Here is a 15,880-nt window from a genome sequence, read left to right as displayed (position 1 = left end):
ATGAAAGTCTATTCTTTGTGAGTTTAGTTGTCAAGTGTGGATAGACATGATGGATCTAATAACGCACACACATTTATGAATATGTCTAAAACTCAAAATTAGTCAAAATCAAAATTTATTATAACAGTTTTGACAGTTAAAAGCATTGAGCTTTTATAATCATGATTCAAAATAAACCTTTAGATATTATATGGTTATCTCATCTCACTGATAAAACTTACTCTGCAGAATTTTCGTGCTTTCCAATTTTGCACATCACTGCTTTAGAATTGCTGGCAATGTTTCCAATCACCTGTAGTTATCTATCTCCATCATAACTAATATATATAAAATAAAAAAAATTAAAAAATTAAATATATATATATATATATATATATATATATATATAACTGATAAACTATCATCCTTTCTTTCACACTATCATTTCAGATCATAAGATAAATGTTATCGTGGGAAATCTGAATATAATTGCTGCACATTGGTTTCACAATTAGACTATTATCAGATATCGCCAAAAGCCTTAAGCATAGTTTTATGTTCTATATGTATAAAAAATAATTTGATATAATAGAATGACAAATTAGCTATAGAATGCACTCATTCGTGACCAGGAATTGTCTTTTTAATAATCAGAGCAGCTAATCATATTTAAAAAAATGAAGTCTGTAACATTTTATGATCCTTGAATCATGAGGTATTAAGCATATACGCAGGAGAAATATGCCAAATAATGGGAAAGATTATCAGAAAACTTTGTTGCTTTAATTTGGATATTTGCATATTTATAAATAAAGACAGGGCCTATTCATTTATTAGTGATTGATAATTTTTATTTTATACATATTGGTTATTTCTTAGGTATTACAATATACTGGTATCAGAAAAGAAGACATTGCCATGTGGGAGATAAATGAGGCTTTTAGTGTGGTCGTATTAGCTAATATTAAGCAACTTGATTTAGATCCAACTAAAGTCAATATTCATGGAGGTGCTATTAGTCTAGGACATCCAATAGGGTAAGTATCATGATAATTTTAAACTTCAATTTTACAGTACTTTTTTTAGTTAATTATAACTTAGCATATATGGTTTTAATTGTACTTATTTTAATCATTAATTTTTTGCTATTTGTAGGAACTGTTTTGATTTTATAACTTAGTTGTTCAATGTCTTTTGTGCTGAAGAGATAGAACTATTTCACTTAAAATTTATAACTTGTCAAATAGAAAAATTCACTAAGCTTTTATATTTTATTAACAATCAAAAATAAATAAGATGAATTGATAAAATCATTTTAATATTTGCAAATCCTTTGAGAATTCTAAACTTAGATGTACTATGGCACTAGTTATCCCACAGCAAATATTTTGGTGCCTCCGTAGCCAGGTGGGCAGGAGCAGCAGTGCGTAGCACATGCTTCTTGATTAGACCGGGGTTCGAGCCCGTGACCACCAAATACGGAGGATGCGGAAAGGTCAGGGAATGACCACCACATATCCCCGGAGCAATATGGCCTTAGTTGCTAATGCTACTAAAAACCAAACAAACAAACAACAACAAACAGCAAATCATTCACCTAGTATTTAGTATATCTTGCTGAAAGATGAAACATGTGTTTCAGTGTGTTGCTACATGAAAAAGCTGTCCATTGGCTTTGAGTAACACACTTTTTGATGTAACACATTAAGAAGATACCATCTCATATGTCTTTGTTCGTTTCTAAATTTGGTAGCATGTGCCCTCAGTAAAGATGTTTGTTTACTGCAGCAGGGAAACTGAAACATGTCACCAGCTGCAAATCAGGTATGATTATTAATGCTTTTCTCACAAGTGCTGCAGTGCAAATGCCATTTACTCTTGTGAGAGGTTCTAAGATGGTTGTTATTCCAAGAGTGGGGAAAGGTAGATAAAGCAGGCACCAATAAAATAAAATACAAACACAAGTGTAGGTTAACGAAACAAGATATGCAGAATTTGAACCATCATCAGGCAAGAGCACAATTGACTGATATCTTCAATGCAGAAAAGTAACTGCTCATTAGCTCTTGCACTATGCAGAAAACTTTGCACATTAATTGTGGCAGACCAGATAAAAAGGCTGAAATGGTTATCATGAGCAAAAAGAGTGGACTTGGGATGTGTTTTGGTAAACTGTTATGTAGTTTGGTGAACTGAATCGTGTAATTATGAAGTGATAGAACAATTTGCATATCAGGAAACTGTTGTGAGGCAATGCCCCAATCTTTTGTATACTATTAGTACAAGCTGCTGCCAGAAAAGTAATGGTGTTGGGCAAATTTTTTTTACTGCATATTTCCCTCAGTCCCCTCATCCTACTGGTCAGCAACATGAACAAAGCTGTTTTCTAGAGCATCATTGCAGATCAAATACATCCAGTTTCTGGTAATTTACATCAGAGGTATGGGGGGGAAAGATTTTATATATATAAAAAAGATTTTCTGATCCTACTGTGCCATTCGTTGTTTTTCAAGGAAATTCTGATGGATATCAGTAGTTGTAAATTCCATATAATTGTAGCGACTGTTGACTTCAGCCATTAGATGCTAAAATTTTTCCACCATCAAAGTGTACAGCTTGTCTGATAATTCACTCCCTATTTTTGAATATTGTAGCTTCTTTATGTTTTAACTGATTTTAATGAACCCAGTGTTAATTGCTTTATAATTTATTGACATTTTTGACATTACATTTTAAAATCTATATGTTCCAACATTTTTGATACATTTCTTTAAATGAACTGGTACATTTGTTTCTGTTCGCAGTGACTGCACTATCCTACACGAACCGTTATAAAATTTTATTTTATAACGGTTTTATGATGAACAGTCATAAAATAAAATAAATTAGAGTTGTCTTCTATTAAGATAATAATAATAAAATGAAATAAAATAAGTAAAATGAATAGTACAATTACACCTGATAAAATAAGATACTTGTCTGTACAATAAAAATAAAATACAATAAAATAAAATAAAACAATGTAGATAAAACACTGATAAAGGCGATAAAATACTGAAGCTTTCAGAGGCATCTGCCTCCTTTCTCAACAGTGAAGCTCAATGTACAGTACATCCTTAAATATCAGCAGGCTCATGGTTCACAGCATGTGTTTCTACAGGAGCATGAGCAGTATTACATTTGTTTCTGCAAATTGCAAAAGGATAAATTGGGATTTTTGCAAGCACATTGGTGAATATTGCTTTCAGTTTGTCCAAGTCGTGTGATATTTTTACAATACACCTCTTCCTTGACCCATCCCAATTAAAAAAAAAAAAAAAAAAATCGCAGTGTCAGATCCAGATTGCAGGCAGGCCATTAATGCATGTCATGTCTGCCAGTCAATTGCCCTGAGAAATAATTATGCAGTCATCTACAAAATGAGGAAGTGCTCTAACCTGCAAAAAATTCAGTTTTGGTGTTGCTCCCCCCCCCACGTGCAGTAACTGGCCACACACACACACACAACATTTTGCAGTATGTTTGGCATTAATTGTGTCTCACAGAATGACAGTGAATGATGTGATTCCACACTAGAACTGTTATTTTTTGATTACCCTGAGCCTTTTCAACATGCTTCCTGGATTTTCTGCTGCCCAGTGTAGATTAACAAAACTGCCAACATGAAATACAGCCTCATCATGCCAAACAATGTTATTAAAGAGCTCTGGACACCCTTCATTCCATCCCAACATAAATTCTGCAAGTTTGATGCTTCTATTACAGTCATCAGGAAAAATTGATCTTTGGTCCTTGAAGTTGTCACAAACATTCTCTCAGATAGGCCAGACAAACTGTACTTGGTGCCTAGGAGTCTAAAACGCTGATGGAACTGTTTTTCGGGTGACACTCAAGTCAAGTGGACCCAATTTCGGTGAAGTCCCGACGGTCTGTGACAGCCAGATCCTCTGCTTCCACCTTCACGATGGTGGGACTGTTAGTAATCCTATGTATAATCCCCATGCTCAAGCACACTGTGGGTGACCACCCAGGTGTGAACCAACGTAAGCAGGGGTCGAGGTGTGGCGCCCACACTACATGGAGGAGTGCCGCTCCTCTGTGTTACCAGGCAATACTAGGTGATAGATGACTCTCATCAATTGGTGCAATACCACCACTTTTCTTATTTGGGGCTTGGAGTGATAGAACCCATGTTTACTCTCCAGAGCTAAGTTCCGGTCAACCATTCCCCATCTCTTCCATCATGCCGTATGACTGATGACTTTTGAGATTATGATGAACATTATGGCGAGATCCAATCTTCCTTACATTTCAAGGGTACAGCTCTAAAACTGTGTTCGCAAGCTAGCCGCTAGTTAGTACACCAGACCGAACCTCCTGGTAACTCTTTAGGAGGCTTCTGAATGAGCTATTGTATAATCTTGCTAGCTCTGTTCTGCCAGATAGCGACTGGAGGGAGTCTGAGTCGTGTGCATGCGGGGGGCATTGTCGAGGCCATGTTATGTCAGGGATCTGGATATATTCTTACCATGTGTATGCCATATCCAAAAATTTCATTACTTCATACGGCATGTCCCCACCCACTTTTTCTCACTATTGAATACACCATGAATTGTCAAACTAATAGAGAAAGCTTTCTGCGAAAAGATCTAAACCTCCCAAACACTTCCTAGTTCATTTTGCAAATATACGTGGTCTCAGTTCTAATCTCAATGATGTCCATTTCCACTTGCAGTCTGCCAAACTCTCATGTACTGTTTCTGACAGAATCTCAGTTATCGGTTGATTCAACTACGGCTCATCTCAGTTGCCCAAATTATTTGCTGTATGATTCCTTTCGCCTCAAAGGTGGTACTTATGCATATGTCAATTCCGATATTCCCTGTGAAAGACTTGGTAATTTGGAATGTCCTCTTTTTTTTTTATGTAAACCCCAAACACGAGAGGTGTTAGAACCTATAGTACTTAGCACCGTGCTTGGGTTGGAGGTTGAGAAGATGAAAGAAGATATTTGTTGACATTGGACTTGAACTTCTGTAGACTGTAATTTTCATGAAATACGTATGAAGGAAGGTTGTTCCAGAAAACAGCAGTTGAATGAATAAATGAGGAAGATGAAAAGTTGGTTCTGTGGGTTTGACGTTGGACAGTAAATGGATGTTGGCTGGTGGCGGCACGTGTTCGGACTGTTTTGAAAGAGAGAGAGTGGGAATTATAGAAGCTAATTCAGAAGAACAGTGCCCATGGAAGTAGCTGTAGAAGAGGCATGCATCAGAAACAGTACGTCTATGAGACAGCCAGTGCAGAGACTCTGTTAGAGATGAGTCATTAATTAACCGAACTGCCCTCTTCTGAATGGAATCAAGAAGCCTGTGAGAGGTTTTTGGGGCACCACCCCAGATGTGGAAACAATATTCCATGGTAGGGCGGATTTGCGATTTATACAGAGTGAGCAGCTGTTTGGAAGAAAAGTAACACCGAGAGCGAAAGAGAAAACCAAGTTTTTTAGATGCAGAAGAAGCAATATTTGTAATGTGCTTGTGCCAAGAGAGATTAGAATTCAGGGTAATCCCCAAAAGAGATATATCATTTTGCCTAGAAATCAGAGTGTCACTAAAGATAAGCATAGGAGCAGAAGAATCCTTTTTGTGAGATATAAAACAAGACTGAGTTTTAGAAGGGTTGAAATCAACTAAGTTGCCTTTGCCCCACTGGAGAATTACCCGAAGATCAGCATTTAAGGAATTGGTAGCAGGTTTTCGAGAAGTTGAAGCTGATTGAGCAGGACAAGGTTTCTCAAAATGGAAAGTGGAATGCAATGTGCTATCATCAGCAAAACTATGGATAGGATTTCCAGTCAATGGAAGAAGGCCATTAATATACAAGAGGAAAAGAGTGGCGGAAAGAACTGAACCTTGGGGGACACTGGCATTAGTGGAGAAGTTAGAAGATAGAGAGCCATCTACCATCACCCTCAGTGAGTGATCAGAGAGAAAACTGGATAGCCAATTACTAAAAACAGTTGGCAAACCATAAGACGGAAGCTTCTTTAGAAGGCCTTTATGCCAAACACAATCGAAAGCCTTTGAGATGTCACGAGCAACTACTTGTGTTTCACCGAACCTTTCCATTGAATTAGTCCATAAATGGGTAACATAAGCCAGAATATCACCAGTGGATCGACACTGACGGAATCCATACTGGCGATCATTGATCAGACGGAAGGTTTCTAGGTAGTTTAAAATTTGGCAGTTAATTGATTTCTCCATTACTTTAGAAAGAGTAGAAGTAATTGCAATGGGACGATAATTGGATGGGAGGGATTTGTCACCATTTTTAGGAACTGGCTGGATATGAGCAAATTTCCAAGCAGAAGGAAAAACACCTTTGGAATAAGAAAGTGAAAAAAGGCGGCAAAGAATAGGAGTAAGTTCAGGAGCACAGGTTTTGAGAACAAGTGGAGAAATACCATCAGGACCTGGAGCTTTCTTAGCATCAAGATTCATCAAAATCCTTCTGACATCCTTTTGATGGAAGACCACAGGAGGCATTGAATGGAGCATGTTGGGAATAGTGGGAGGTGTTTTACCAAGATTGATAATGCATGAGTTGAAAGAAAAATGGGATGCTGGCAGGTCAGCTTTATCCTTTGCTGAAGTGACAACAGAACCATCTGGTTTGGACAGAGGTGGGAGCAGAGATGGGCAAAAGTTGCGGCCAATAGCTTTGGCAAGAGACCAGAATGCTCTGCTACCATTAGGGCAAGAAGCAAGTTTTATACTCTTAGCCTGTTCAAACTCTAGTTTGGACTGGTTAATAGCTGCTTTACAATTGTTGTGAGCTTTGGTGTAGGCAGAAAATGAAACTTAAGAATTAGAAACAAGCCAATTACGATATGCAACATTCTTCTCTTGAACAGCCTTAGCACATTTATTGGAAAACCAAGGTTTAGATAAAGGACGAGATTTTAAAGTGGAGTGTGGGATAAAGGATTCCATTCCTGCAAGAATAATTTGACTGACACGATCTGAGCAAACGTTGACATTAGAAGTTTTGAAACAGTAATCCGACCAAGGAAAAGAAGAAAAGAAGTCTCGCAGGTCATCCCATTTTTCATTCTTGTAAGGCCAAACAACACGAGGTTGGGAATAGCCATGAGATAAAGGTTCCATTGGAGAAGAGACAATCACCAAGTTGTGATCTGAAGTGCCTAAAGGACCTCTCACTTCGACCCTGTACTTAGAAGGGTTGTTTGTGAGAAAAAGATCAAGCGTATTGGCTGTATGATTAGGATTGTCCGGTATTCTTGTAGGTAAATGAACAATCTGTGCAAGATCATTAATAATTGCAAAAGCCTCAGCATCTCGACCAGCTGGGTCGGTGTGACTAGAAAACGGAAGCCAGCTGGAGTTGTGAACATTAAAATCACCAAGGAAAATTACCTCACTGTTAGGAAAGTTGGACTGGAGAAAGTCAAGTTGCAAAGAGAGGAAGTCAAAGAGCTCCAAGTGATTAGTGGAGTTGGGAGAACGGTAGAGACAACAGATGAATTTGATACAATGAGATAGAGAGATTTTAAGCCAGAGAAGATCAAAGAGAGGAGATTCCAAATTGCCAAGTCTCTGATAGGGAATATCAGAACAGACATATGCACATGTACCACCTTTGATGCGAAAGGAATCATACAGCGAATAATTTGGGCATCTGAGATGAGTAGTAGTTGAATCAACTGATAACTGAGATTCTGTCAGAAAAAGTACATGATGTTTGGCAGACTGCAATTGGAAATGGACATCGTTGAGATTAGAATTGAGACCACGTATATTTGCAAAATGAATTAGGAAGTACTTGGGAGGTTTAGACCCTTTCGCAGATAAGCTTGCTCTATTAGTTTGACAATTCATGGTGTATTCAATAGTAAGAAAAAGTGGGTGGAACATGCTGTATGAAGTAATGAAATTTTTGGATATGGCATACACATGGTAAAAATATACCCAGATCCTTGACATAACGTGGCCTCGACAATGCTCCCCGCATACACACTACTCGGACTCCCTCCAGTCACTATCTGGCAGAGTAGAGGTAGCAAGATTATACACTAGCTGATCCGGAAGCCTCCTAGAGAGTTACCAATAGGTTCGGCCCGGTGTACTAACTAGCGGCCGGCCTGCGAACACCGTTTTAGAGCTGTACCCTCGAAATGTAAGGAATATTGGATCTCACCACGACGTTCATCATAACCTCAAAAGGCATCAATCATACTGCATGATGGAAGAGATAGGGAAGGGTTGACTGGAACTTAGCTCTAGAGACTAAACATGGGTTCCACCACTTCAAGCCTCCAATAAGCAAAGTGGTGGTATTTCACCGGTTGATGAGGGTCATCTACCATTTAGTACTGCCTGGTAACATAGAGGGGCGGCGTTCCTCCATGTGGTGTGGGCGCCACACCTCGACCACTGCTTACGTTGGTTCACACCTGGATGGTAAACCAGGATTACTAAAAGTCCCACCATCGTGAAGGTGCAAGCAGAGGATTTGGCTGTCACAGACCGTCCGGACTTCGCTGAAATTGGTCCACTTGACTTGAGTGTTAACCGTATATCAGTTCCATCAGCGTTTTAGACTCACAGGTAGCAAGTACAGTTTGTCTGGCTTATCTGAGAGAATGTCTGTGACAACTTCAAGGACCAGTAGAGAGATTTTAAGCCAGAGAAGATCTTTTAGATCTTCTCTGGCTTAAAATCTCTCTACCTCGTTGTATCAAATTCATGTGTTGTCTCTACCATTCTCCCAACTCCACTAACCACTTGGAGCTCTTTGACTTCCTCTCTTTGCAATTAACTTTCTTCAGTACAACTTTCCTAACAGTGAGATAATTTTCCTTAGTGATTTATGCAATTACTAATGACCTCGCACAGATTGTTCATTTACCTACCAGAATGCCGGAAAATCCTAACCATACAGCCAACACGCTATTATCTTTTTATCACAAACAACCCTTCTAAGTATACGGTCGAAGTGAGTGGTCCTTTAGTCACCTCAGATCACAACTTGGTGATTGTCTCTTCTCCAATGGAGCCTTTATCTCACGGCTGTTCTCAACCTCGTGTCATTTGGCATTACAAGAATGCAAAATGGGATAACCTGCGAGATTTCTTTTCTTCTTCTTCTTGGTCGGATTACTGTTTTAAAACTTCTGATATCGACGTTTGCTCACATCATGTCAGTGAAATTATTCTTGTAGGAATGGAATCTTTTATTCCGCACTCCAGTTTAAAATCTTGGCCTTTATCTAAACCTTGGTTTTCTAATAAATATGCTAAGGCTGTTCAAGAAAAGAATGTTGCATATTGTAATTCTTCAGATTCATTTTCTGCCCACATCAAAGCTCACAACAATTGTAAAGCAGTTATTAATCAGTCCAAACTAGATTTTGAATAGGCTAAGAGTAGAAAACTTGCTTCTTGCCTTAATGGTAGCCGACCATTCTGGTCTCTTGCCAAAGCTATTGTCCGCAACTTTTTCCCACATCTGCTCCCACCTCTGTCAAAACCAGATGGTTCTATTGTCACTTCAGCCAAGGAATAAGCTGACCTGCTAGCATCCCATTTTTCTTTCAACTCATATATTAATGATGTTGGTAAAACACTTCGCACCATTCCCAACACGCTCCATTCAATGCCTCCTGTGGTCTTCCGTTAAAAGGATGTCAGAAGAATTTTGATGCATCTTGATGCTAAGAAAGCTCCTGATTGTATTTCTCCACCTGTTCTCAAAACCTGTGCTCCTGAACTTACTCCTCTTCTTTGCTACCTTTTTTCACTTTCTTATTCCAAAGGTTTTTGTCCTTCTACTTGGAAATTTGCTTATATCCAACCAGTTCCTAAAAAGGGTAACAAATCCCAACCATCCAATTATTGTCCCATTGCAATTACTTCTCTTTCTAAAGTAATGGAGAAATCAATTAACCACCGACTCTTAAACTACCTAGAAACCTTCTGTCTGATCAACGATCGCCAGCATGGATTCCATCAGTGTTGATCCACTGGTGATATTCTGGCTTATGTTACCATTTATGGACAAATTCAATGGAAACGTTCGGTGAAACACCAGCAGTTGCTCTTGACATCTCAAACGCTTTCAGTTGTGTTTGGCCTAAAGGTCTTCTAAACAAGCTTCTATCTTATGGTTTGCCAACTGTTTTTTATAATTGGTTATCCAGTTTTCTCTCTGATCACTCACTGAAGGTGATGGTAGATGGCTCTCTGTCTTCTAACTTCTCCACTAATGCTGGTGTCTCCCAAGGTTTAGTTCTTTCCCCCCACTCTTTTCCTCTTGTATATTAATGATTTCTTTCCATTGACTGGAAATCCTATCCATAGTTTTGCCAATGATAGCACATTGCATTCCACTTTCCATTTTGAAAAACTTGCCCTGCTCAAACAGCTTCAACTTCTCGAATATCTGCTACCAATTCCTTAAATGCCGATCTCCAGGTAATTCTCCAGTGGGGCAAAGACAAATTAGTTGATTTAAATCCTTCTAAAACTCAGTCTTGTCTTATATCTCACAAAAAAGATTCTTCTGCTCCTATGCTCATCTTTGGTGACTCTCCAATCTCTAGGCAAGATGATATATCTCTTTTGGGATTACCCTGACTTCTAATCTTTCTTGGTACCAGCATATTACAAATATTGCTTCCTCTGCCTCTTTTGCTCTCGACATTACTTTTCTTCCAAACAGCTGTTCACTCTGTACAAATCACAAATCTGCCCTACCATGGAATATTGTTCCCACAACTGGGGCGGTGTTACCAAAACCTCTCTGAGGCTTCTAGATTCCATTCAGAAAAGGGCAGTTAGGTTAATTAATGACTCATCTCTAACAGAGTCTCTCCACTCTCTGTCTCATGGACATACTGTTTCTGCTGCATTCCTTTTCTACAGATACTTCCATGGGCACTGTTCTTCTGAATTGGCTTCTATAATTCCAGCCCTCTCTTTCAAAACAGTCCGAACACGTGCCGCCACCAGCCAACATCCATTTACTGTCCAACTTCAAACTCACAGAACCAACTTTTCATCTTCCTTGTTTATTCATTCAACTGCCATTTTTTGGAACAACATACATATTTCTTGAAAATTACAGTCTACAGAAGTTCAAGTCTCATGTCAACAAATATCTTCTTTTGTCTTCTCAACCTCCAACTCAAGCACGGTACTAAGTACTATAGGTTCTAATACCTCTCGTGTTTGGGATTCTCATGAAAAAAAAAATGTAATGTGGCTTCTGTGGTTTCAGTTGGAAGCCACATTACATACAGCTCTTTCATATAGTTACATTTAGTTTCATTACATATAGTTCTTTCTTGAGCATGGTAGCAACTGCATAATGATGAATCCATTTTCATGAACACCTTCGGGCACTAGTGTAGGCTCCTCCTTCAGAACATGGCAGTCACTATTACAATGTTCTCTGCAGTCCGTGAGGTTGGTGGCCTTTTTGTTCTTTTCTTATCAGTAACACAGCCTGTTGTCATTAACTCTGATGGCAATTTTTTTATTGTTTGACATCCAGTGTTGTACGTATTCCACATTTGGCCCTCCATCATCTCTGAACGCTTATAAGAGATCCCCAAAATTTTGGCCCTCTTGCACTCTCAAAACTGGAGGGATAATTCACCTGTAAAAGAAACATTAATTTTCTAAGCCTAAAGGAACAATGAATCATTTAATGTCGGTTTCATTAAAACTGGTTAAAAAATAAGGAAGTTATAATAATTTATTTAGTAAGTAAATTATCAGACATACTGTAATTTTCCTTTCGATTTTTGTTAGAGGAAGTTGTCAGTGAATTTGAAAAAACAGGGTTGCCGTTCTTGAAAAGACAACCTGTTTTTTTTTTGTTTTTTTTTTTGAAAACTAAACTATGAACATAATTATTTATCTTAAAAGTAATCATAATATTAAAAGTAATCATATCAAATTGATCAGGCAAAAAAAATAAAAATTTCCTGTAATAGCATTATAAGCTTGTGGCATATAAAAATCCGTATGCATGAGAGAAAATCATCATGGAAAAAATTTTTATAAAAAGCTATGCCCATTTATGATTGTAATATTTTAATGTTTTAGAGTGAAACATTACACTGACCACTAAAAAAAAAAAAAATTTCCATTGGGAAATATTCAAAAAATTTCACTCTGACACTGGCAAATTAATTATAAATAATGCTATCAAATCCAACTTTTTGCTTTCTCAGATAGATACTTTTGTAGATTAATTTTAGACAATAATTGTTATTCTTCCTGTTATTTCCTCATCTCGTTAGCAAATATTATCTCCACAAAAGAATTTCATCTTGACGTCTTGAACAATTTAACACATTTAAAAAACTGGTAATTCATTAGCTAATTGCTGATTAAAATTTTTCAAAATATTGCAATATTGTGTAGACTACCATATGTTCTTTTTTCTAGAATTGGTTTTGATGTTATCTAATTCCCTCACATTCACTCTGTTATAGTTTTGTTTGCAATTAATGGGGTTCCCACAGTTACATTGGCCTGAAGAGCCATCCTTCCTCCTCTCTTTTGTTAAACTAAAATTTAGAGTTACTTTGTGATTACTTCAAAAAAAAAAAAAAATCTCAGCAAAGTAGCTTGATAATTTAACTGTGAACTGTGCTTATTCAGCATGAAATCAACTCAACCAGAGTTCAGGAGATCACATAGTTTTTTTGGACCTAGACAGATGGGTGTCATCAGAATTGGAAGGGTTGATACATGGTCTGTCATCTTTAAAGGATAATTAATTAAAGAAAGAAAATGCTATAAAATATTGAATCCACGTAATTTTGATTGCACTAAAGTTGAATTTTCATATTAATGTGCAAAAAAAAAAAAGTGTTAAATATTAAAAAAACAAATTGACATATTAATTATGTGAAAAGTTACCATAAGTTATAAATACATTTTGCTTTCAAAATTATGATCTCTGAACAAATAGTTTTACTTTTGTAGTATGTGGTTTGTCATTTTAATGTTAAAAAAAAACAGTGCCAAAGTAATGTCCCATGTTGTGTATATGTGGTCAGTAAATGAGTGCTCTAAAATTAAAGACACATGAAATTAACAACTGCTTGATATTGGCACACTAATTGAACTCTGCATTTGTTTGTAGAGTTCAAACAAATAAAACTGTATATATTTGCATGTATACAGTTTTATTTGTTCTTTGCTTACTTTGAAATTAGTGTATGTACACGAAATAAACTTTTGTTAAAATTTTGAAGTTAATTCTGATTTATAGCTGAGGCCAAAAGTAAATGTTTGCTTTTAGTTATGAATTCCAGAATTTTATTTTTCAACCATTATTTATTTTTAGGCAGATAGTAAAGCTGTTGCTTGTCAACATTCCAAAAATTATGGACCCATTAATTAAAAAGTATGGGAACATTAAGTAAGATAACGCAGAAATTGCTCTAATAGCTCTTTTGAAATAATTCTCACTAATATTTATTATGATAAAATTAACTGAGAGCCTTTTCCAGTTGGCAACAGTGTATCACTTTCTTCTCGGTCAGAGATTGACACCATCCTGCTGTATGATTTGCATATGCATCGTATAATCTATCATGACATGGAATAAAATATGCCTTAGAATCTGGCATGTTATTATTATTATTAGCCATATGGTTCAAGGAAGCCTGAAGCTTATGCTGAACCAGCAAAAAAAAAAATTCCCCGAGTTACCCTGAGAGAGAGAGAGAGTAAAAAAGGAATCATCAAGAAAGAGAAGAATGATGATATCCAGCTCAGGACCCTGGATGTGCCAAGCCCATACTCACCAGATGTGAGCCCCCAGGGTTATGTCATATTCTTTGTAAATAGTGTTCTCTCATAGTCACTATTACCTAATTTTTTCACATCAGTTTCTCTGAGATTGGAACTTTCTTCATTTAAAGCCCATTTCTTTAACCCTTTCAGCAATGAGTTTTCCACACTTGTTCATTATTTTTTTGTTTAAAGCTACCTTTAAAATGTATTCCCAGAGTCCTGAAAGGGTTAAGTAGGTTTCAGAGATATTCTCTGCTGCAGTGTAAATCCAAGTCAGTTTTCAGTGATGCCAGAAGTTTTAAGGTCAGAGGAATTATTTTAGCTTAAAGGTCATGAATTTAAAAATGAATAGCACACTTTGTAAAATCATCCGCCTTGATTATTTTTGGTGCTTATTTTTCCTACCATTAGGAGAATACGCTAGCTCTCTTTCACACTGAATTGTTTGTCTTCCTTCAATATATTTTTCACTGTACTGTGAGATATTTCTGTTGCTTCGTCTGTAGCACATAAATAATTCAGAATTTCAGCCTTGAATTCTATACAACAAAAGAATTGGGAAATGTTTATATAATTTATGAGCTTGACTTCTCGTTGCCTTTTCTGTACTGAATTTGAACATTTTAATATGAATAAGCAATGGTTTTTTACATGTTCTAAGCCTGTATGGTTTTCACAAACAGGATGACATTACAGATGATATGGTTTAATTTATTGTCTATGTCTGAGCTTAATATTGTCACTCCCCAAAAAATAAACTATTGATAGTGATGTGCATGTAGTAGTAGTAGTATTAGTAGTAGTAGTAGTGGCATGTGATGCAAGAAAGCAAATGTATGAGCTTATGCAGCATCAGCCAAAAAAAAAAAAATCACACCTCATTATTTAGCCAGCTTTTTTTTATTTTTTTTTCAAAATAGCACAATTTTTTTCTTCAGCATAAAAGTGGGCTCTTAAGTTGTCTTGACTAAATTAGTGAGACTACTTATTTGCACTAAACAATGCATCAAAAATGTGTTTTTGTAATAACAAGGTGTCTGAAAAAAACCTTTACTGTTAGAAAAGTCCATAACTTTTGAATAGATGCATATTTACATTAACTGTTTTCACAATTGCAAATAATAGCTCTAAAAAAGTTATTATGTGCATTAATAAACTTGAATCTATACCACTCTTGTAATTCTGAGGATTTCAAGTACATACTCGACCTCCTATTGTGCATTGATTAGCATTTCAGGCGAAATTGAAGAGATTGCTTCAATTATTCTTGTCTTTAATGTTGGCATATCAGGAACTGTTGTTGTGAATACCTTATCCTTAACATAACCGTGCAAGAAAAAATTGAATGGAATTATTTCAGCTGGCCCACCATGACCAATCCAGTGATTTAGGGAAAAAAAAAAAGCATCAAAAGTGTTACCTGCAGCAGAATACTAATGAGTTGAGGCCCCATCCTGTTGAAAAAAACATTTGGCTGATATTCCTCCATTGTAGAAGTACTCAGTTCTCTGAAACTTCAAGATAGGTTGTTTCGTTAAGTGACTTTTCAGAGTTAAAAAAAAAAAAAAAATTGCTAATCTGATCTTTGCAATTTCTTTTACACACTGCAGATGGATTCTCAGACTCACACATATGAACATTATGCCAATTTCCACCTTGAAACATGAAAAGTTGCTTCATCAGAAAACTTTTCATAGGAAACTTGTCTTTTTCAGTTAACTGCAGCATCATGTTTGCAAACAGTTCATGTGCTGGCCTGTATTTAGTAATAACTGCTGTACCACTTGAACATTACAGGAAAATAGCCCAAGTATTTTTTATGAATGACGTTGTGTACTTTGATTTCAGAATTCGAAGTTCCCACAAAGTGCATTGAATTGACTTTCTTGGGCTTCAATGGAATGCATTATGAATGTTCTCCTGAACTTTGTAAGACATTTGAGGTAACCCACTACCTTTATCATGCAAGTAAACCTTCACTTTTCTTGAACTTTTTTCATCAATATGTAAATGGTTGGAATGCTTGGTGGATCCTTTCTAAACATCTGACAATAATTATT

General features: G+C 36.6%; 1 protein-coding gene across 1 annotated transcript in view; it reads left to right on the top strand.

Annotated features, from left to right (window-relative positions):
• Acat1 (Acetyl-CoA acetyltransferase 1) overlaps positions 1–15,880 on the top strand; it is a 223,404-nt gene that overhangs the window by 200,169 nt on the left and 7,355 nt on the right. Inside the window, exon 12 of the mRNA XM_090383498.1 lies at positions 859–1,016. Coding sequence (XP_090239624.1) covers positions 859–1,016 — 158 coding nt within the window. The remainder of the gene's footprint in view (positions 1–858; positions 1,017–15,880) is intronic.

Source organism: Mastigoproctus giganteus, chromosome 1, assembly GCF_048544385.1.
Source record: "Mastigoproctus giganteus isolate SK-2022 chromosome 1, ASM4854438v1, whole genome shotgun sequence".
NCBI classification, from domain to species: Eukaryota; Metazoa; Arthropoda; class Arachnida; order Uropygi; family Thelyphonidae; genus Mastigoproctus; species Mastigoproctus giganteus.
Note: the sequence above shows the minus strand (reverse complement) of the source record. Positions and strands in the feature narration are given on the sequence as shown.